This window comes from Pagrus major, chromosome 4 (assembly GCF_040436345.1).
Source record: "Pagrus major chromosome 4, Pma_NU_1.0".
Classification (NCBI taxonomy): domain Eukaryota; kingdom Metazoa; phylum Chordata; class Actinopteri; order Spariformes; family Sparidae; genus Pagrus; species Pagrus major.
Genome location: NC_133218.1, coordinates 39,920,354 through 39,940,650, shown reverse-complemented (window position 1 = coordinate 39,940,650; position 20,297 = coordinate 39,920,354). Strand labels below are relative to the sequence as shown.

The 20,297-nt window shown below is 46.1% G+C and overlaps 1 protein-coding gene across 2 annotated transcripts in view; it reads right to left on the bottom strand.

Moving 5' to 3' along the window:
• vps13c (vacuolar protein sorting 13 homolog C) overlaps positions 1-20,297 on the bottom strand; it is a 74,819-nt gene that overhangs the window by 20,261 nt on the left and 34,261 nt on the right. For both annotated transcript variants that reach the window (XM_073464251.1, XM_073464252.1), the window contains 29 exons: positions 19,961-20,108; positions 18,825-18,963; positions 18,529-18,650; positions 15,778-15,944; positions 15,038-15,285; positions 13,709-13,935; positions 12,560-12,652; positions 12,185-12,418; positions 11,968-12,099; positions 11,075-11,164; positions 10,436-10,591; positions 10,065-10,329; positions 9,596-9,756; positions 9,382-9,503; positions 8,808-9,105; positions 8,045-8,434; positions 7,638-7,742; positions 7,141-7,296; positions 6,632-6,757; positions 6,388-6,521; positions 5,971-6,097; positions 5,316-5,551; positions 3,777-3,921; positions 3,548-3,688; positions 3,392-3,473; positions 2,990-3,059; positions 2,265-2,376; positions 1,364-1,477; positions 178-308 (listed from right to left, as the gene is read on the bottom strand). In XM_073464251.1, coding sequence (XP_073320352.1) covers positions 178-308; positions 1,364-1,477; positions 2,265-2,376; positions 2,990-3,059; positions 3,392-3,473; positions 3,548-3,688; positions 3,777-3,921; positions 5,316-5,551; positions 5,971-6,097; positions 6,388-6,521; positions 6,632-6,757; positions 7,141-7,296; positions 7,638-7,742; positions 8,045-8,434; positions 8,808-9,105; positions 9,382-9,503; positions 9,596-9,756; positions 10,065-10,329; positions 10,436-10,591; positions 11,075-11,164; positions 11,968-12,099; positions 12,185-12,418; positions 12,560-12,652; positions 13,709-13,935; positions 15,038-15,285; positions 15,778-15,944; positions 18,529-18,650; positions 18,825-18,963; positions 19,961-20,108 — 4,671 coding nt within the window. The remainder of the gene's footprint in view (positions 1-177; positions 309-1,363; positions 1,478-2,264; positions 2,377-2,989; positions 3,060-3,391; positions 3,474-3,547; positions 3,689-3,776; positions 3,922-5,315; positions 5,552-5,970; positions 6,098-6,387; positions 6,522-6,631; positions 6,758-7,140; positions 7,297-7,637; positions 7,743-8,044; positions 8,435-8,807; positions 9,106-9,381; positions 9,504-9,595; positions 9,757-10,064; positions 10,330-10,435; positions 10,592-11,074; positions 11,165-11,967; positions 12,100-12,184; positions 12,419-12,559; positions 12,653-13,708; positions 13,936-15,037; positions 15,286-15,777; positions 15,945-18,528; positions 18,651-18,824; positions 18,964-19,960; positions 20,109-20,297) is intronic.

The following is a 20,297-nucleotide window of genomic DNA, read 5'->3' as shown; positions in this document are numbered from 1 at the left end:
AAGACAGAAAACACCCGACTCTTACTTTGGACTGAACAAAATACAGTCTGGCTTTTTACTGGAGGTCAGCTACAATCACACTGCTCCACAGACACAGTATGGGAGCGCAGGAAATGATCCTTACATTTTTTTATTTAAAACTATTAGTCTCCCATGTAATTTCCACAAATAACTCACTTGAAGATAAGGTCATCAACGTCGGTCAGTGTTGCTCCGATACTTTTTAGCAGCAGGTTGAGAGACTGAACGGCTGCTACCTCCTGAGCTGAGTCCTCACCGCTGGAGCCGAGAGACAGACTGAGATGGAGCTGAAACATAAAATATAAATGCAGAATTCTGCAGACACATTTTACACGTACACAGAAACACACCAACAAATGCATGTAGAGCAGAATCAGGCAGATACCCACTGATAATTAACATTTAAAAGAGAACGCTCAACTTTTTAACCAGCTGAAATCAGCCAGAGACGCCCTCCACTCCAAAGCCTCCAGACTCAAGAGCTGAGCCCAGAAAAGAGCCCCTATGTCAGCTGGTACTGAGGCTGAATGCCCCCTCTCAGACAGTCTGACCAGCCTCACAACAACACTGCTCTCCAAACACCAATCAGAGGAAAGCACATTATAACACAATGTAAAGAAACCTGCCTGGAACATTGGAAAGAAGAAACTAAAAGCCAAAGTAGATCAGAACGTTATCTCGCCCTAAAAAGAGACGATGAAGAGCAGAACATCTCTCTACTGTCAGAGATAGGAAGCAGAGACAGATGCTCACCAAGTACAGGCTCAGTGACCACAAACTGACCATCCAAACAGGAAGACACAAACAATCACGGCAACCAAAAGACAACACAACATGTGGTCACTGCTGGACAGGTGAGGCTGAGACAGAGATGCACTTTCTCCTACAATGTAAAGCATTCAACGAAAGCAGGAACATTTATTTTAACAAGTTCAACTCTGTAATCTCAGAGTTCAAAGAGCTGAACCACCTCTCAACATTAAAATACTCCTGGGAGAAGGAGACAGGGCACACACACACACACACACACACGCACACACACACACACACTGTATATACTGTATATATAATTAATGTAAATCAATCTTGGTGTTGTGTTTGTGTTATTTGTTGTGTTCTGTCCAAATGTTTAGACAGGTGCTTTGGCAAAATTGTTGTTGAACTTTCATGCCAATAAAGCCCCTTTTGAATTTGAATTTGAAAAATATAAAAACAGAGAGACTGAGATGGAGCTGAAACATAAAATATAAAAAGAGAGACAGACTGAGATGGAGCTGAAAAGGCAGCAGAGTGAACAATTTTTAGGTTCACAGAAGAAGCTTGTAGCTGTATGTCTCCTCACCTTGATGGGTGAGATGTGGAAATGTTCGAAGAAACTGAGTCCTGACGCGTCGGTGAGCGACGCCTCCATCAACTCCGCCTGCAGCAGCTGCAGATCTCTGTCTAGCAGCCGTGACTGAAACACAAACAGCAGCTCCGTCACATGGCTGATCGAGGATCAAAACATTTGAAGAGGCAATGAGGCCAATACAATCTGATCAATAATACAGAAATACAATGGAAGAAAGGACCAACAATAATAAGACAATAACAAAAAAACACATTGGACATGCTGGAAATAAAATGGTGTACTAATAATAACTACGTTTAAAAATGACATTTAAAAGCTGTCTCTGATTCTGCAGCTTCAAGTCTTCAGGCAGAGTTCAGACCTGTTGAACCAGGTCTCCTTTAGTCCTGAACCAGGACCAGCAGAGTCCTGCCTGAGGCTCTAACTTAAAGGAGAGCAGCAATTCAGACATGTAAGTGCATGAAGAGCTTTTTAAAGGAGATAAGTAAAATCTGAAACTGACTGGTAACCAGTGAAAAACACTGAAACAGAGCTGGTCTGGTCCTGTTGTGTTTGTGTCTGTGTTTGGTACCAGCCAATGGCCTGCAATCATTTTTGTCCTGAAATCCTGAATATGAAGAACTACAGTAATGTAAGATGATGTAAAAGCATTAATGACCTTCTGGATATCAGAGAGAACAAAGAACGATCTTCCCTGATGTTCCTCTGTTTTAAATCAAAGGTCACGACAGGCTTGTGACTGCAGGTCTGACATGTGAAAACATGAAGTCAACATGTTTCTGTAAAGTGAGATTAACAGGAACAAAAACTGATTTCAGATTGGTTTTCAGTTCATCACATGAACCCTGTGTGTGTTGGGGAGTTGAACCATCAACCTGCTGCCTTGCTCTACCTTCTGTCTGTCGGCCTGCGGGTCAGCAACAGGTGTCAAGACAGCCAAGATGGCTCCCAGGAAACCCTGATCGATTTTCACTGCCATCTCCTGAACCAGAGCCATGAAGTACCTGAAGTACACAAACAAAGTACTTATTAACGTTCACAGAGATTATGAAGGACACAGCTCCACATCAGAAGGGTCAGCTCCTGCACATCTCTTACCACATTTAAACTGAGTCACTTCACCCGGGTCACCGCTCTGCTACAGGGGAACATGTTCAACACATGATGCAGCAACGTGCTCCAACAGAACAGTGTTCGGGAGGTGACCAAAACAGAGAAGCTAACAGCTGTTAGCTTGTTTAGGTTTGTACCGCTCGCGACCAGGTTAGTAATAAGTTGCTATGTTCAGTGTGTAGGTTGGGAGCTCGCAGCTTGTTCTTGTTTCCCAGCAACAGGGATTTAAAAAGACAGTAACGCACAGATAGTGGAAGGACAGTCTACACTCAGTGAGTCACACTAGGACTGAGGAACCCAACTGACTCGTCCTCCATTGACGAGACAGAGCTGAAGGACTTGAGAGAAGACTTGTCCATTTCTGCAGGTTCACCAGGTTAGGTGACTAGAGCTCATTTTAAACTGGTTAGAGCTCATTTTAAACTGGTTATGACTCATTTTAAACTGGTTATAGCTCACTTTAACTGGTTTCCAATCACTCATGTTAAACTGGATGTTACTCACTTGAACTGCATGACGCTGCTGTGCTGGTTGAACCTAGTGATGATGGACACGTCGATGAACGGCTTCGGCTCTGTGGAGGCAGAGTTTAGACTTAAAGATCAAACTGAAACACAGAAACTTTTCAAAGAATTAATCCTTACACGTCTTTATCAAACATTTTTTGTTATTCAGAGCAGCAGAACCTGACGCCGCTGCTCAGACCATCAGTCCCAGTTTGAATCACATCAAAGACTCTTAAAATCTTTTGCTCTGGAGAAAAACACTTTTATGATTTAATGTTAAACAAAACTGGATGAAGGAAACAGGTGGTAAATCTTATTGGTGACAGACTTTCAGCTCCTGGAGTTAAGACGCTGAACAGGTGAGATCAAACATGAGAAGCAGGTAATAATGAAGACCCACCTGAGTCCAGAGCGATGGATTTTGGAGGAGGAACAGGATGAAAGACGATGGGGAAGATGGCACCTGGCAGCTGGTTATCTACCTGCACACAAAAACCACGTCAGCCATTCAGGAGAGTGTTTCTAAAGGTGTGTATGTGTTCAGGTGTGTGTTTACCTGCAGCCAGTGCAGCTGGGCCCTCAGGCTGCGCTGGTGCAGCGACTGTTTGAACTCCACCTGGATCCCAGACAGGAAGTTCCTCCTCACCGGGCAGGAATACGGTTGACGCATCATCATGGTGGCTCGGCTGAGGTTCACCTGACGACCAGTGACATCACACACTCTCACCAGCTCTTATTGTGTTTACATTGTGTGTTTGGTGTGTGAGTATGTGTTGACCTCTGACCTCCAGGTTGGTCTCCAGTTTGACCCAGCCCCCCTCAGTCTTCCCGCTCAGCTGACTCTGGTAAGTTTTCTCCAGCAGATTGATGTTTTTCTGACTGAACGGCTTCCAACGATTCTTTGGCTTCATCTCCCAGACCACACCTGAGCTGTAGCACACACACACACACACACCTGAGCTGTAAAACACACACCTGATCTGTAGCACACACACACACACACACACCTGAGCTGTAAAACACACACCTGATCTGTAGCACACACACTAACACACACACACACCTGAGCTGTAAAACACACACCTGATCTGTAGCACACACACTAACACACACACACACCTGAGCTGTAAAACACACACCTGAGCTGTAACACACACAGACACACACCTGAGCTGTAACACACCCCCACACACACACACACACCTGAGCTAACGTGTTACCTGGTGATGATGTGTTCACCTGGCGACGCGTTCACCTGGTGATGACGCGTTCACCTGGTGACAGGGGCGGGCTGGCTATAGGGAGGTTCGGGAGTATTCCCGAACGGACGGTCTGTTCCAGGCCGAACTGGCCGGTGGTCGGAACGTTTTTTTTACCCCATAAAACGGCCGCAGGTGGCACAGAGCGGAACGTCAGACTGGGTCAATCTAATATTTTGCATATTAAGGGGGGATACGAGCTGCCCCTCCCAACTTGAGCTGATCCTTGTTTCTATTGAAATGTGATTGGCTCAGCTGCTCAGTCAGTCATTAAACCGTTATTTTCCTGTTTAAAAAAAAGAAAAAAAAGAAAGAGGAGCGGGATTAATTCAAATTAGCAAACATGCTAAAAAGAAAGAAGCCGGAGAAAGAGATGGGTGGAGCAGAAAAATTAAGGGCAAAAAAGAAAAAAAGGTTAATACAGGATGCAGCCAAATGCGCCAAATTAACAGAGCTTTTCCGTGGTGGAGGGGCGAAGGTCAGCGCGGCTAGTGTCAGCCAGGCCAGTGACGACACGGGACCCAGCAGCTTCGGGCAGACAATCAATGCGGTATGTCGGGCTGCGTCGGGTCGGGTTGTAATTTTCAGGCCCATTGAGAACTCTAGTTTGTGTTTTGGATGTCTTCAGGGCACACAGAACTAGGCTTTCCACCGATATTTTGCATTTTATGCAATTTGTGAGATCGGCCGTAATGTTTTTTTTGTTGTTTTTTTTTAATCTTTATTGACAATAGATCGCCCGTAATGTCTTAATTCACCGATCCGATCAATGACGTCATTGTCCTGCAAATAAAGTATTCGTGTTAAAATTACGGTTCCACGTTCGTCCGTCATGCGATCGGATAAAAGGCCTCTCCAAACCAAGCTCCCAGGCTGAATTTCCATCCCAGCCCGCCCCTGCATGGTGACGACGCGTTCATCTGGTGACAACGCGTTCATCTGGTGACGACGCGTTCATCTGGTGACGACGCTTTCACCTTGAGGTGACGCATTCACCTGGTGATGATATGTTCACCTGGTGATGATATGTTCACCTGGTGACATGTTCACCTGGTGACGTGTTACCTGGTGATGCCGATGTATGCGATCTCCTGCCGGCCGGTGTTGTTGATCAGAGACAGTCCGAGGTTTTGTAGCGACACCTTCACTTCCTGTTGGAACTGTTCCAGCTCCTCAGCCTGCCGAGCCTTCGTCACCACAGCAACATCCTCTGTGAACAGCAGCACCCGCTGACGTCCATCCAGGAAGGAGACCCAGTGGACCTGAGACAGGCTGTCATAGGAGAACTGACCCATCTGGTCCTGAACCACACAGAGACATGCTGACTGTCAGGGGAGGACTGAGGGATTCTGGGGTGTTTTCATTTTTAAAAGCTCCACATAATAACATTGTTTTTATCATTTTTATCTGGTTATAAATTAATTGATGCTGACATGTTTTCAGAAAGCTTCCTGTCTCCACATCTCGCTCACACTGGTTCTATTCTTGGTCTTCTACTTTTTCAATTCATTCAAAGCGTTTGTCCAGTTACTGTACTGATCTAGATTATGAAAATAAAAATGATAGATCACAAACCAACAGACAGAGTACGTTCATGCTGAGGCTGTGATTTTACATCACATTTCTTTGTCACACTCAAGTTCTTTGGAACAGTTTTTGCAGTTTTTGTTGTTGATGTTTTGCGATCTCGCACTTCTTGGTTAACAACATGGTGTCCCACCTTCAGCAGATCCAGCTCTCCAGAATGTTCCATGCAGCTCCAGCTGAGTGTTCGGACGCTTGCCGGGTCGTCCCACGCAAACAGCCGAGCCTCGCCGGGGTTCAGCTGGTGAACTGCCGCCGAGCCGCTGAGCAAAAAACAGAGAGAGGGGAGATGGTTCCCATTATACGATTTCATCGTACAGTGATTCAACTTCAACACGACTCATCATCATGATGTGTAAACATGTGCTGACAAACCTCCTGGAGCCAGGCATGGGAGGGGAGCTCCCACAAAAAATTTAAAAAACTCAAAGGATGTGAAATGTTTGTGTGTGTGTGTTTGTGTGTGTGCATGTGTGCATGCGTACGTGTGTGCGTGTGTGCGTGTGTGTCGGTGTGTGTGTGTGTGTGTGCGTGCGTGCGTGTGTGTGCTGACCTCTGCTTGTAGCTGATGGTGACCCAGGGTGTGTGGTTGAGCAGCAGAGCCGGAGCTGCTCCTTCATAATAATCTGTGAAGCCGATGATGGTGGAGAGATCAGAGATGTTGACATCCACAATGATCCCACCGCACTGAAAACACACACACACACACACACACACACACACACGTAAGAGGCCCTGAAATGTACCAAACTCAGATACTAGCGTCAGCTGATGTGATTGGTCGAGCAGACACTGACCATGTCGAGGCTCAGAAGCGTGCCGTTGTCCTGGCGGTTAAAAAAGAAGAACTTGGAAGTGGATTCAGATCCGACCACACGGACACACAACTTCCCTGAAGGGTTCTCGGGCCACAGAGGGAGACACTGCAGAACCACAACAACACATCAACAACCACACAACGTAAATCTTGGTATTCTGAGCTGCTGCTCTGTAAGACTGCAGATATAAACCAGAGAGCAGGAAACACTGGACAGGAAGACCTGCTGGGCCACAGTCCTCTGGTGCCATCAGTTTGGTCTGTGGAATGGCTCTAAATACTACAGTACCCATGAGCCTAAGCAGCTGTGACTATGGAGATGCCTCCATTGAGACAGTTCCGTCAGCACCGCAGCTACTAAACTCATTCAAAATCTACAGTCTGAAGCTCTCTGATTGGACAGTTCTCACAGCAACGCTCTCTGGGAGGTGTAGTGTGTAGTGTAGTGTCCCACAGACAGACTCAGGCTGAGTCAGGAGTCATATTCACCTCTGTGGAGGAGATGTAGTGCCACCTGGTGGAGGTCTGGCTGGTGACTTCTCCCACCTCCAGCTCGTACGACGACTTGTTCACCAGATTGTAGAAAGGACTCATGGTGACGATCCTGGTCAGGTTAAAACTGCTCATCTGGATACTAACTCCCACCTGGACAAACAAAGAAGAGCTGTGAAGCCAGCGGGCTATTCACAATTTCAAAGATGAAAAGAAATTTGTGGCATTTTTGTAGGAAATTAGAAAAACATGAATCTTCTATCAAAATTGTTTGCCTTCATTTTCCCTCAATCAACTTATCTATGAATCGACTGCTTCAGCTTCACCTTCCTCTTGACTCGACCACACAGTCTTCGTCATCTGCTCAGTTTTCATGGAAACTGTATGTTTTACATGTCACAGCTGGCTTGGAGATTATAATTTAGGTTTTTAAATAGTTAAATGACCAAAATGACCAAAATCTTTTATCTGAACAGAGGCGGGTTTTTAGTTACCAGGAAGTCCATGTTGTTGGTGGGACAGCGGACACAGCCGTAACTTCCCACCGTGTCCAGAGAGAAAGCATCAGACCAGGAGCTGGTGGAGACACACAACTGGAGCTGCAACAAACAGCAACACACAAGTTTTTGTTCAGCGGCTCAAGGAAAAAATAAATCAGTACAAACCCAAATGTTTTGTAGGACCTACATAAAAAGTTTACTCTGAAGGTAAAGACAAGAAATTTGGCTCAAGACACACAAATTTGGATGCAAACCCAAAAGTTTGGTGGAACCCAAAATATTTTGAGGGAAAGGATGTGTTTGTCCTGACAGTGGCGCTGGACGAGAGGTCATGTGATCATTGGAGTCTGAAGTTTTATTAACAGACGAACATATCTGAACCTGTCCAGGTGTTTTCTCACCTTGCTCTTGCTGAACAAGTTCTTCTTCCTAAAGGAGAACAGGATGATGTCTCGGCAGTCGGCCGGGTGTTTGACGTTGACGTCCTCAGCTCGGTACTGCAGCACTCGAGACGTCTTGTTGATGATCCAGTACGGGCTGAAGAGGGACAGCAATAGGCGGCTTGCTGTCCTCGTCATGTGAACGCTCACGTCCAGAGTCATGCTGGTGTCTGAGTCGCAGGTGAGACACACGGCGAAGAACTCTGGCATTTCCTGTTCGATACGAATGTGTCCGTGCCAGTCGCGGCCCTGATACCTCATCAGCACCAGCGACATGATCTCACCTGAGACACGAGCGTTCAGGAGGTCTGACGTGCTTCCTTCCTGAAGCTCGTAAGAGTCTGCTGAGCTCTGAGGAGACAAGACCACATCAGACCACATCAGAACTCATCAGTTCAGACCAGACCACATCAGACCTGATCAGATCACATCAGACCTCATCAGGCCACATCAGTTCAGACAAGATCAGATCAGACCTGATGAGACCAGATCAGACCAGACCACATCAGATTCCATTAGGTGCAGAAGACATAAATCTTAAGACTGACTAGTTCGTTTGTATAAATAATGAAGAGAAATTAATTTTGTGGATCATCTCACAGATTTGATTCTGATTCACATAAATTAACAAAAATCAATAAACTTGTTTCTATATAAAGATTTTGTATTGACCCTTTAATGTTATTTGTTTTTGTCTCTATTTGTTCTGGTTTCTGTGGTGTACCTCCATCATGTAGCGGACAGTGTAGGGTAGCAGGTTGCGTAGCGTGGCCACGGGGTGGAGGTGGATGACGTAGGCGGGGTCCCAGTCCTCCTCTCCGTGGCTGGCGATGTGTCGCAGGTCGTCAGGGACGGCCAGCGTGCTGACCATGAGTGGCAGCAGGCTGCTGTCGGCCGCTGGACACTGAAGCACCGAACGCACCTCAGAGCTGCGGTGCACCTGCTCCTTCCACGCGACGCAGGTGGAGGACGGGCTGTACTGACCATCCAGACATCCCGCTGGACGCACAAATAACTGACATCTGGAGGTAGAGGGGATAAAACTCCACTGTCAACATCATTTGTACACCTGGAGCAACACCTGGAGCTGAACACCAGAGGAGCTACAGACCAACAGTGAGAACACTGAAACTAAACATGCTATAGAAACTCTGGTTACAAGGTTGACGGACAGATATCAACCAGAAACAAACATGAAGCACTGACTGAAATCAGACATGAAAACACTGACAGTGCTGCATGCTAACCAACAAACACTTAGTTCCCTCGTGCCTCTGAGCAGGGCAGTGTGAGTCTACCTGTATGTTTCTAAGGCGATGTGAAACTCTCTCTCTGGTTCGGCCTGTCCCACGCTCTGCAGGCTCCTGGATGTTGGACAGTACTTCATGATGGTGAACGGCACAGAGAAGTGATTCTTTATCTGGAAACACAGTGAGAAAGAAGCCGTCCTGCTGTCAGTTCATGCTGTCACAGGAATGTATGCTGAGGTTTGTGAGTGCTTGGGAGTCAGACCTGCAGTGGCGAGCGGACAGTGATGACCTTATTGCCATCTGCAGCGTCGATCTGCAGCAGCACAGAAACCGCTTCCTGCAGCATCGGACCGCGGATGTTGTAGAGGCGGCGACCCGGTTTGTCCACAGCAATGTTGGAGATCTCACTGTATCCGGAGGGAACTGCGGGTTCAGAGACACATCAGCCACCTTTAATGTTAATTCACACGTCATCATTTACGGGTCTACAGGTTCTTCTGTTGGACAGTTTCCATAACCAGATATTAACACTGTCTTGGTCAGCGCTGTCACTCAGTGCTAATGGAATGGTACTGATCTATTATCTACCAGTGGTGTATGCTAAGTGTTAGCATGAACTCTGCTTCCAAACAACATATTCTGCTGAGCGAGAAAACAGATCAGAGCTGTTGCTTGTCTGTTCCTTCTACATGTAACAGGATGAGACTGTAGTGACAGTGAGGCGTTCTGACCGATGGTGAGGTTGAACAGGCCGCTCTCTTGACGTTGAAGCGCTGACAGTTTTCCTTGTGACGACGGTTTGAACATGGAGTGTTCCAGGTCCATGCTCTGATCCACAGGCAGCTCGTGTAGTTTTCCTTGTGCTGCTGGACCCACCGGCCTCAGGTTGGCGCTGTGCTGCACGATGAGAGGAATCCCGAGAGAGTTTCTGATGGTGAAGGGGGCCTTCTCCTTCAGAGAGTAGTCGAAGGTGGAGGCGGTGCCCTCAGAGAATGCCTGATCAAAACAATGTTAGCGGTTGGCGTTGGTTGTTTCTGCTGCACAAAAACTCATATTTTCGCTTTCTGATAAAGGCTGTAGAAGATGTGGTGCCGTGTTGTACCTTAGCGAGGTTGTGCAGGACGTTGAGGCTGCACTGAGAGACGGTGATGTTCATGGTGTCTTTGGAGCAGATGTTGATGGCTGTGCGAGGTTCTGGAAGAATGACAAAGTCATCCCCGTGGATGGGACTCTTGTCCTGGACCGGGTTGTTCTTCATCTGAAGGAATGAGGACAAAAAGAAGAGATTTTTCATCAAATGTTTTCTCCCCTGATTCGTCCTCCTGGATCCGTATTCTTATATTTTACAATCATACAGTATATCTATTTTTTAGAGATGTTCAGATACCTGAACATGTGTATCGGCCGGTACTAAGTAAAGATCTGATACCAGTGCTTAGAAAAGAAAAAAAGAAAGATATGCATCCATTTTATCCTGGTTAAACTTTAGAGTTGATTATTTTGGATCCCTCGACATGGCATATTTCTGTCACCCAAGGACAAATGTGAGTTTGTTGACATGTGCTTGGTGATATTACATACTGGCCCATAAAAATATGTTGAATTCAGGTGAAAACCAACCCATTTAAATGTCATCATAATTCATATCATAATTTGTGATTATTTTGTTGGTCTCTTCTGTACACATGACATCTGTGTGTCTTGAAGAGCTGTCACTCCTCTGGTGTTTCAACAGATTTACCTCAAGCTCCAGGTTCCACCTGCGTCTGCCGCTGTCGACTCGTTCAATCAGAGGCTCCCACACTGCATGGATCTCATTAAAGTAGTTCATCTACACACACACACACACACACACACACACACACACACACACACAAAACAGTGTCAACATTATAAACCATTCATGATCAACATGTTTATTTGTTTCAGTCACCACAGCAGCTGCAGCTTCAAATTGAGTTTTAGGTTTTCACTGACTCTGATGAAGTCAAAGTTCACAGTGACAGAAACATCTCCAGCCAAACAACGCAAGTCAGATGCTAAGTCAAGTTTTCTAAGATCGGTTGAACATGAATTTAATGTTAGGTTAGGTCACGTGTGAAGGACAGGATCAGGTGTGAAGGACAGGTTCATGATCAAGGGTGAAGGACAGGATCAGGTTCAGGTGTGAAGGACAGGGTCAGGTTCAGGCGAGAAGGACAGGGTCAGGATCAGGTGTGAAGGACAGGATCAGGTGTGAAGGACAGGTTCATGATCAAGGATGAAGGACAGGTTCATGATCAGGGGTGAAGGACAGGGTCAGGTTCAGGTGAGAAGGACAGGGTCAGGTTCAGGCGAGAAGGACAGGGTCAGGATCAGGTGTGAAGGACAGGATCAGGTGTGAAGGACAGGTTCATGATCAAGGGTGAAGGACAGGTTCATGATCAGGGGTGAAGGACAGGTTCATGATCAGGGGTGAAGGACAGGTTCATGTTCAAGGGTGAAGGACAGGTTCATGATCAAGGGTGAAGGACAGGTTCATGATCAGGGGTCAAGGACAGGTTCATGACCAGGGGTGAAGGACAGGTTCATGACCAGGGGTGAAGGACAGGTTCATGACCAGGGGTGAAGGACAGGTTCAGGATCAGTTCTCACCTCCAGCGTCATGTCAGCTCTCAGCTGCAGAAGAGACGACCAGTTTTTTGCTGACCCATTGAAGGAGGACTCAGCCAGCAGCAGAGGGATAGTCCGATGACCCAAACCAGATTCCAGAGTCAACTGGACCACCTGTGGGACAACAACTCCTTGTCAGCTGCAAAAAGACGTGACCACCTTTCAGAATGAAATATTAGGAGGAGCTGAAATGTCGTACCTTGACCTCTGCAGCAAAGCTCTCACCCTGGTTGCGTCCGTCTGGCTCTCCGAAGCTCTCGGTGACCTCGGCGGCCTGGTCAACCCCCAGGAACCAATAGTTACAGCTGTAGATGTTCATGACTGACCAGAGGTCATTGACCTTCGAGTTGGACTCCTGCGTCTGCTCGTCACGCTGCTTTGTCGTCATGGCGGCTGTTATAGTCATCACAGTGTTGAGGATGAACGGAGAGATCTGTAGGACAAACTGATGATGAGCTCACTGACCATCTGTTTACCAGCTGGACCCTCACCTGTCATTTGTCACTTGCTGTTGGATTGTTCAGTTCAGTAGACCCATAAATACATTTTTACAAAATGTGACACATGAATGTACCTTGACAATGACTTCCTCCACCGTTACAGAGCCATTTAGTGGCTGGTTGGGCTGAGTTTTTGTTTCCAGGGCAACCGAGCAGGGTCGCAACACCTATTGAACGGAGTCAGACAGACTGGTGAGTCAACAGTTTGAGCTGCAGGTGAAGACATGTTAATGTCACCTCCTGCAGCTCGGGAGGAGAATCTGCAGTCTGGACAACATGTACCTGCTGCTGTGTCCCCACATGTGACCTGCTGCTGTGTCCCCACCTGTGACCTGCTGCTGTGTCCCCACATGTGACCTGCTGCTGTGTCCCCACATGTGACCTGCTGCTGTGTCCCCACATTTGACCTGCTGCTGTGTCCCCACATGTGACCTGTTGCTGTGTCCCCACATGTGACCTGCTGCTGTGTCCCCACATTATCTTGCTGCTGTGTCCCCACATGTATCCTGGTGCTGTGTCCCCACATGTGACCTGCTGCTGTGTCCCCACATGTATCCTGGTGCTGTGTCCCCACATGTGACCTGCTGCTGTGTCCCCACATGTATCCTGCTGCTGTGTCCCCACATGTATCCTGCTGCTGTGTCCCCATATGTATCCTGCTGCTGTGTCCCCACATGTGACCTGCTGCTGTGTCCCCACATTTTCCTATCTTGCTGCTGTGTCCCCACATATATCCTGCTTCTGTGTCCCCACATTATCCTGCTGCTGTGTCCCCACATATGATCTGCTGCTGTGTCCCCATGTGTGACCTTCTGCTGTGTCCCCACATGTATCATGCTGCTGTGTCCCCATATGTATCCTGCTGCTGTGTCCCCACATGTGACCTGCTGCTGTGTCCCCATATGTATCCTGCTGCTGTGTCCCCACATGTGACCTGCTGCTGTGTCCCCACATTTTCCTATCTTGCTGCTGTGTCCCCACATATATCCTGCTTCTGTGTCCCCACATTATCCTGCTGCTGTGTCCCCACATATGATCTGCTGCTGTGTCCCCATGTGTGACCTTCTGCTGTGTCCCCACATGTATCCTGCTTCCGTGTCCCCACATGATCCTGCTACTGTGTCTCCACATGTATCCTACTGCTGTGTCCCCACATTATCCTGTTGCTGTGTCCCCACATGTGACCTGCTGCTGTGTCCCCACATGTGGTCATGTGATCTTACAGTGGTGACAGCCTTGGCCTCATTGTCTCGGATGAAGGGGCAGGCAAGGACCTTGAGCTCTCTCAGGTTGGCTCTCATGTTCTGTGTCCCATCGTCCTCAATTTGCAGGGTGAAGTCACACTGAAACGAGGCCACGAGGGCAGGGGCGTCAGCCTTCATCAGACTGGCCACAAACACCACCTCCGGGTCCACGACCACAGCCCGAACACGAGTCCTAACTGTTGGTGCTGCAGAGAGAAGATGAGATGTATTCAACATGTCAGAATAGGTTAGATCCTACTGTAGTTTCTATTTCTGTTTATTTAGTTTGTCTGAATCTTAATTCTTAATTATTGTTATGATAAATAATAAAGAGAAACACAACTCTTCAGGTAACTCTAAGTTCTGTATTGAAGTCAACAGTTTGTTGAAGACGTTTCACGTCTCATCCAAGAGGATCTTCACTTCAAACTAACTGGAGGAGCTGCAGGCTTTAAACTTTGTGTGGGAGTGTCCTTACAGAATATGGTGGTGTGCTTACGGAGTGTGGGAGTGTCCTTGTGTAGTATGGGAGTTTCCTTACAGAATATGGGAGTGTTCTTACATGGTGTGGGAGTGTCCTTACAGACTATGGTGGTGCCCTTACGGAGTGTGGGAGTCTCCTTATGTAGTGTGGGAGTGTCCTTACATAATGTAGGAGTGTCCTTACAGAGTCGTTAAGGACACGTGTGAGCTCTGAGTTTCAGAGTCGTGAGGGCCACTTGTGGGTTGTTGACCCAACTGGCCTTCATGTGGGTTGTAAAGTCTAGGTGAGCCCAGGTGCATAACATGACCTGGATGAGTGAGAACCTTCATCAACCCAGAGAACTGTGTGTCACAGACAGTCTGTCTGTTCTGTCTGTAACTGTTGCCTTTCAGCTGAATTATCCACAAACATGCACATGATTCACCTGCTGATCTGAGCGTCAGTTGAAGCAGACATCATCAGTAATTGGATACTTCAAAAGGACTAAACTGAGATTTACTTAACATTTTAAATCTATTTTACCTCAGTGGTTTCCAACCTCATACCACACCTACGACCAACCTTCTTAGATCAATTTAAAGCATTAGTATTTGTAAGACAAAGTAAAGATTAGAACAAATTCTCAGAAAACTGAGCCTGATTCTGTGCAGCAGATTCTGTTAATCATCTCACAGCTCAGATGTGACTGTCCTGACCCTGTATCACTGTAGTAAATGTTACTTATTCACTGTGATTTTTTTTTTTATTTTGCTTTGTTTTTAATGTTGCTTTTTGTTAGATATAGGCAGACCAGCCCTCCCTTTCTGTTGGTTTCTGGGTCTCACCAGTCTTGGCGTCGGCTCGCGGCTCGGTGGTCTGTCTCAGCGGCAGTCTGTCGCTCGCTGCAGAGGTTGGATATGAACTCTGTGGCAGAGCCTGCAGGAAGAAATCTGTGACGGCCATCAGAAACTCCACGCTGGCACACACGTTGAGTTTCTGCAGAACAGCCACCACCTCCCGCTCTCCAGCGCTCTGGCGATACGTCACGTCGATCATCGCCTCAGAGCTCTGCTCATCTCTCCGGCCGACCATCCTGCAGAAACACAAGAGAGTTAACACAGGCTTCTCTGAGACTGAGACCATAATCAATATCATTAAACATTGATAAACAAAAGATTTACAGCTGTCACTACAAACTACCTGATTTTAACCTAAATGTATCCAGAAGAGAATTCATATATGAAAGTAATTCTACATATTTTGTTGAAGAGATTTATTCTAAAGCCCAAAATACAAGTTTCACATATTTTGCTGTAAAGTGAGGTTTGCTGTAGTAAAACTGTTGAGGATTATTTAGTGAACAGATGTTCTGTTCTGACCAACACAAAAAATGTGAAGTTAAAGAACCACAAGGTGTCAGCAGAGGTCTGGAGTCAATCAACTTGCAACCAAACTAACACTCTGAAGAAGAAGAGAACAGAGGAGGAGTTGTCTCTTCTGGACATTTCTTCTTCTCTTCCTGAATAAACTAAGATTCATCAGACACACTCTCAGACAGGCTGAGAGAAAGCAGAGGTCGTGTTACCGTGAGGTCACCCTCTCCATGCCCATCCTCAGGTCGTCCAGAGTGCAGGCGGTGAGGATCGTGGTCACCTCCATGCTGCCGTTGGTCAGGATCCTCCCTGAAGTCTTCAGGAGGTGGAGGGTGAACTCACCCAGTCTGAGGTTCTCCTGGTGCTGCAGGTCTGACGGCTGCACACAACAAGAACAACAATCAGACACAAGGTCCAACAACCAGAGGGCTGATCCGGAACCAGCTGATCCTGGACCAGCTGATCCTGAACCAGCTGATCCTGGATCCTGGACCAGCTGATCCTGAACCAACTGATCCTGTTTGAGGTGATTTAGGCCGTCTTTAGGATCGGTCGGAACTTTAGGATTTTCGTTTTCAAAATTAATCCAAAAATGAAATGGCATTTATCCTGAAGAATAGAAAACGGATCGATGATAAAGTCTTATGATCACAGTTCATCACTTCAATCAACTGAGACCTGGAAGCCCTTGTTTTGTTTTTTTCGGTCACCTTACAGGACCTGCTCATGATGATAATTACATATTCTTACATTCACTGTTTAAAAAAAGAGTTTTAAAAATATGTTTCTTTATCTAGCTGCTTTCTTAACAAATAGAGACCAAAAAGCAAAAGCCGTGTTTCCAACCAAAGCACTGTTGGGACCCACAGATGAAGTCATTCATTGTGGATTTCAAAATGGACTCTGAACTGAACTCAGTGTCCCAGAATTCCCCATTGTTCACACCTAGGTGCAAAATTCAGCTTTGAGCTACTATTGGTCAGGGTGGCAGAACCCCCTCTCATCAGAGAGTCAAAACTCCAGCGCCTCTCTTCTCCTCAAGCCTCTCTTACTCTAACTCCCTCCACTCCTTCGACTTCTTATCCTCAAGGGTTCCTCTCCATTTCCCCCCCACAGGGCTGCCTGCCCTCAAGATCTCTTCTTCTGGGCCTAACAGCTGTGGAGAGCTGCAAGCTGCATTTGCAGCAGGCCCAAAGAACTTCTCCTCACTGCAGCGACACGAGGTTCTGCCAGTGTTCCTGATCAGTTAGCACCAGCAGCTGTGACACAAAGCTTGCCAGCTAACTTCACAATCTAAGGAACACCAAGCAAGTTAGCACCGAGCTGCTATCCCTGCAAAGGAAAGGAGCGAAATGTTTCCTCCTCTGCCGACTTTCATCCGTCCTTGCACAGCAAGAACAGCATTCAACACTGGAATCCCAACGTTCTCGCACAGGACTTTAAACTCTGGTTAATGTAACGCATGTGTGTTCAATTTATGTGTGTCCACTGTTTGAGTGTTATTGTGATCTCAGGTCAGGTTATTGGTAGTTTGCTTTCCTAGACGGCTAATTCAACATTAGTCGAATGACGCTTCACACAGACTCAGGGTCTTTGCATGCAACTAACCATCTTCTATAACCTGGCATCACGTCACACACACACACACACACACACACCTGTATATAGTACATGTTAGTTAGTGTGTTTTCATCTTTGTGTTAAATAAAATACTTTTGAACCTTCATTTTGTCTATTTAATATTGTACAAGAGTGAATGTTGCCGACTTCGACTCTGTCAAGAACTCCAAAATCCTTCGACCATCACAGCTGTTATGGTAATATTGGTTGTAGTTATTAAATTAATTATTAATCAGAGTTACAAACAGTTTAGTACCTTTTCTGAGACTGATTTGGTGAATTGGCTCTTTTCCCTTCTTCAAGGGTGGTTCCCCGAGGTAATCTAATGTAAATTGGATCTTATTATTAATCGTAATTAATAATTATCCCTGATAATCATTAATTATTATTGATAGCCAAATTTAACCCAAAACTCCCTGTTACTGTTGCATTAAGCACTACATTATGGTGCCTCGTGTGATGTGAGCACAACAGCACCCAGGAGCTAGTTTAGCAAGAATTAAAAGGTTCCTTCAACCTGTGATTGCCCGTGTTTCCACCACCGTCTAAAGACTGCAAAGATTTGACAAATTAGTCTGCTGACGTATGAAAAAGTGAGTGCTGATGGTGATCATTTTGTGCACAACGATACAAGAATGATCTTTAAACCCATCTGATTAATGCTTTTTATGTTACTCCATGTTACAAAAACACATCTAAGAGAGCTCCAGAATTGAGTCTCCTGTTGTCTTGAGCCTGAGGAGAAGAATGACCATCAAACCCTGATCAGAGGACCTCACATCACTACTGCTGATGGAGCTCTTTAATGTCATGAACTTCTGGTTTGTCAGCATTTAGTTAGAGAAAATTATCTAACATCAAAAGTTTTTTGGAGTTGAGGCAACAACAGTTGAGTTTGAGACATTTTGGAGGCTTTTATAGTAAGACAGATAGTAGAAAGTAAACTTGTAGATGGGTGGATTTCCACACATGCTCAACTCATTTCACTTAAAACAGTGACATTATCCAGGAGGAAGAGCTGATCGCAGGAGCCAATCAGCTCTGAGTAGGAGAAACTTTATATGTGCCTGAAAGGCAGAATCCACCATCAGTGTTGGACATAAGAACGTCATGAAGAGCAGACAGACAGTTCAGGATGACACTCGTGTCCTGTTGACATAATAAAGAATCCAAAATCAAAAGAAAAGTAAAAAAGCTGCTGACTTGTCTTTCATCAATCTTCCACGAGTTTCCTCATCGAAACATCAGGAGGAAATGCACACAGAACTTTCCAGAACACTGAGAAAACCTAATCAGGAGTCTGCTTAAACCCATCAGCAGCTGTTCTTTATGTTCTGACTCACCTGGTTTGGGTCATTGTTGTACAGAACCAGTCCAAGAGACTCAATGTTGAAGTTAAACTTCATGGTCTCCAGAGCTCCGTCCTCCTCTTCCTCGCTGATTGCAGTCGGCTTCCCAACATCACCTGAGCTCGTGAGTTATATTCAAGATTAATAATTAAGGTTAATAACACACATCATATCAACACAACACTGAAAGATCAAAAAACATCACAATTATAAAACTGATCTCATCAGTGACATCAGCTGGGAGACAGAAGCTGAATCAACATAAATATGTGAATATGAATCTGTCAGACCTGTCGGGGGGCCTCCGGCTGCTTGCAGCTGCACGCCGGCCTCCTGTCTCAGGGCGGCGGGCTCCAGACCGCTGGCCTCTCCCAGATTCTCCATCAGGATCCTCAGCAGCACCTTCAGGTCGTCCTGACTGAGCTCCACCTACAGACGGAGCACAGACACTGCACTCATTACAGACACGAACACTGACCTGGTGATTACATACAGCTGTGACATAATGTCAAGACCTCTACAGACTCAGGTCACTTCAGTAACGATCCTCTAGGAGGTTAAAGGAACAGTACAACATACCTGTGTCAATAAATACAGCAGTATATTTACATTAAAGAGTGATGTAATGCGTCAGAGACTCGGTTAAAATAGAAACCACGTTTAAAGATCATGGAGCGGATCGACTCCAGCAGCGACTATGCAGCAGGATTTCATGGGCGTTGATGTGCAGGGCAAAGCTCTGGTCATCAGGCCGATGGTGAACGTAGATACGAAGTTTTTTCAGATGGAAAAAGGTTCAGAAACAGATTTCAGTAATTGAAGGTTTGTAGTCATTGGACCTGCCAGTCGGCCAGAAACACGTCCTATAACAATCATCTCTTCAAATCTGACCGGCAGTCATCACAACCCTGATCCTGATCACGATGTCTAAAGCGTCTCCACGGGTCAGATCACTACAGACGACACAGACACTAGTGATGCTACACTTCAACACTACAGGAGAGGACTGTCCTCAGAGAGAACTGTACCTTCGGTGGTGTACATGTTAACTGGTTGCAAAAACAAAAGCAGAGGAGTTAGAAACAGAAAACAATGAGTCAGTGGTTATACTGGTCTTTGAATGTGGAATGGTTTCAGTCACTAGGTTCAAAATGAGTCCAGCATCACAGTAATTATTCTATATACTTTGTTTCTGTTTTTTCAAATCAGCTCAGTGAACTGAAGACATCGTCTGTGGACAGACAGTGAGACGGATAAAAAGGGACAATACCTCCATTAGTCAAAAACATCTGGACGATGCTTCAGAGAGTCGGTGTCACATTCTGCTTCAATAACAAACAGGTCAAACCCGACTGATTCTGAAGAACAGAGCCAGGCTGGAAAAAAACAGCCATCAGTACTGGGCTCCTCCTCCTCCTCCTCCTACCTTCATGGGCTTCAGATCTCCATCGATCTCTATGGCAACCATCTTCTTGTACCAGGAAGCTGCCAGGTTCCTCTTGATGTTCAGGTGCAGGTTAACTGGTTCTAGCAGCTCGGTGCCGGGTTGACCCGACGTCCAGTTGCCACAGGTCCTGATGGACAACAGGTACCACAGTTGAAAAAAAAAAGAATGCTCCTTGAGAAATGTTATACATGGTTTATTTAGACAATGACCCAGTCTGTATTAAGTGTGTGTGTGTCACACAGTCCTGACTAAAGAGGTCACCAAGAAAAAAAACATCTTGAGGTTATCTTGGTTGTCAGGTTGTCTTGGTGACATC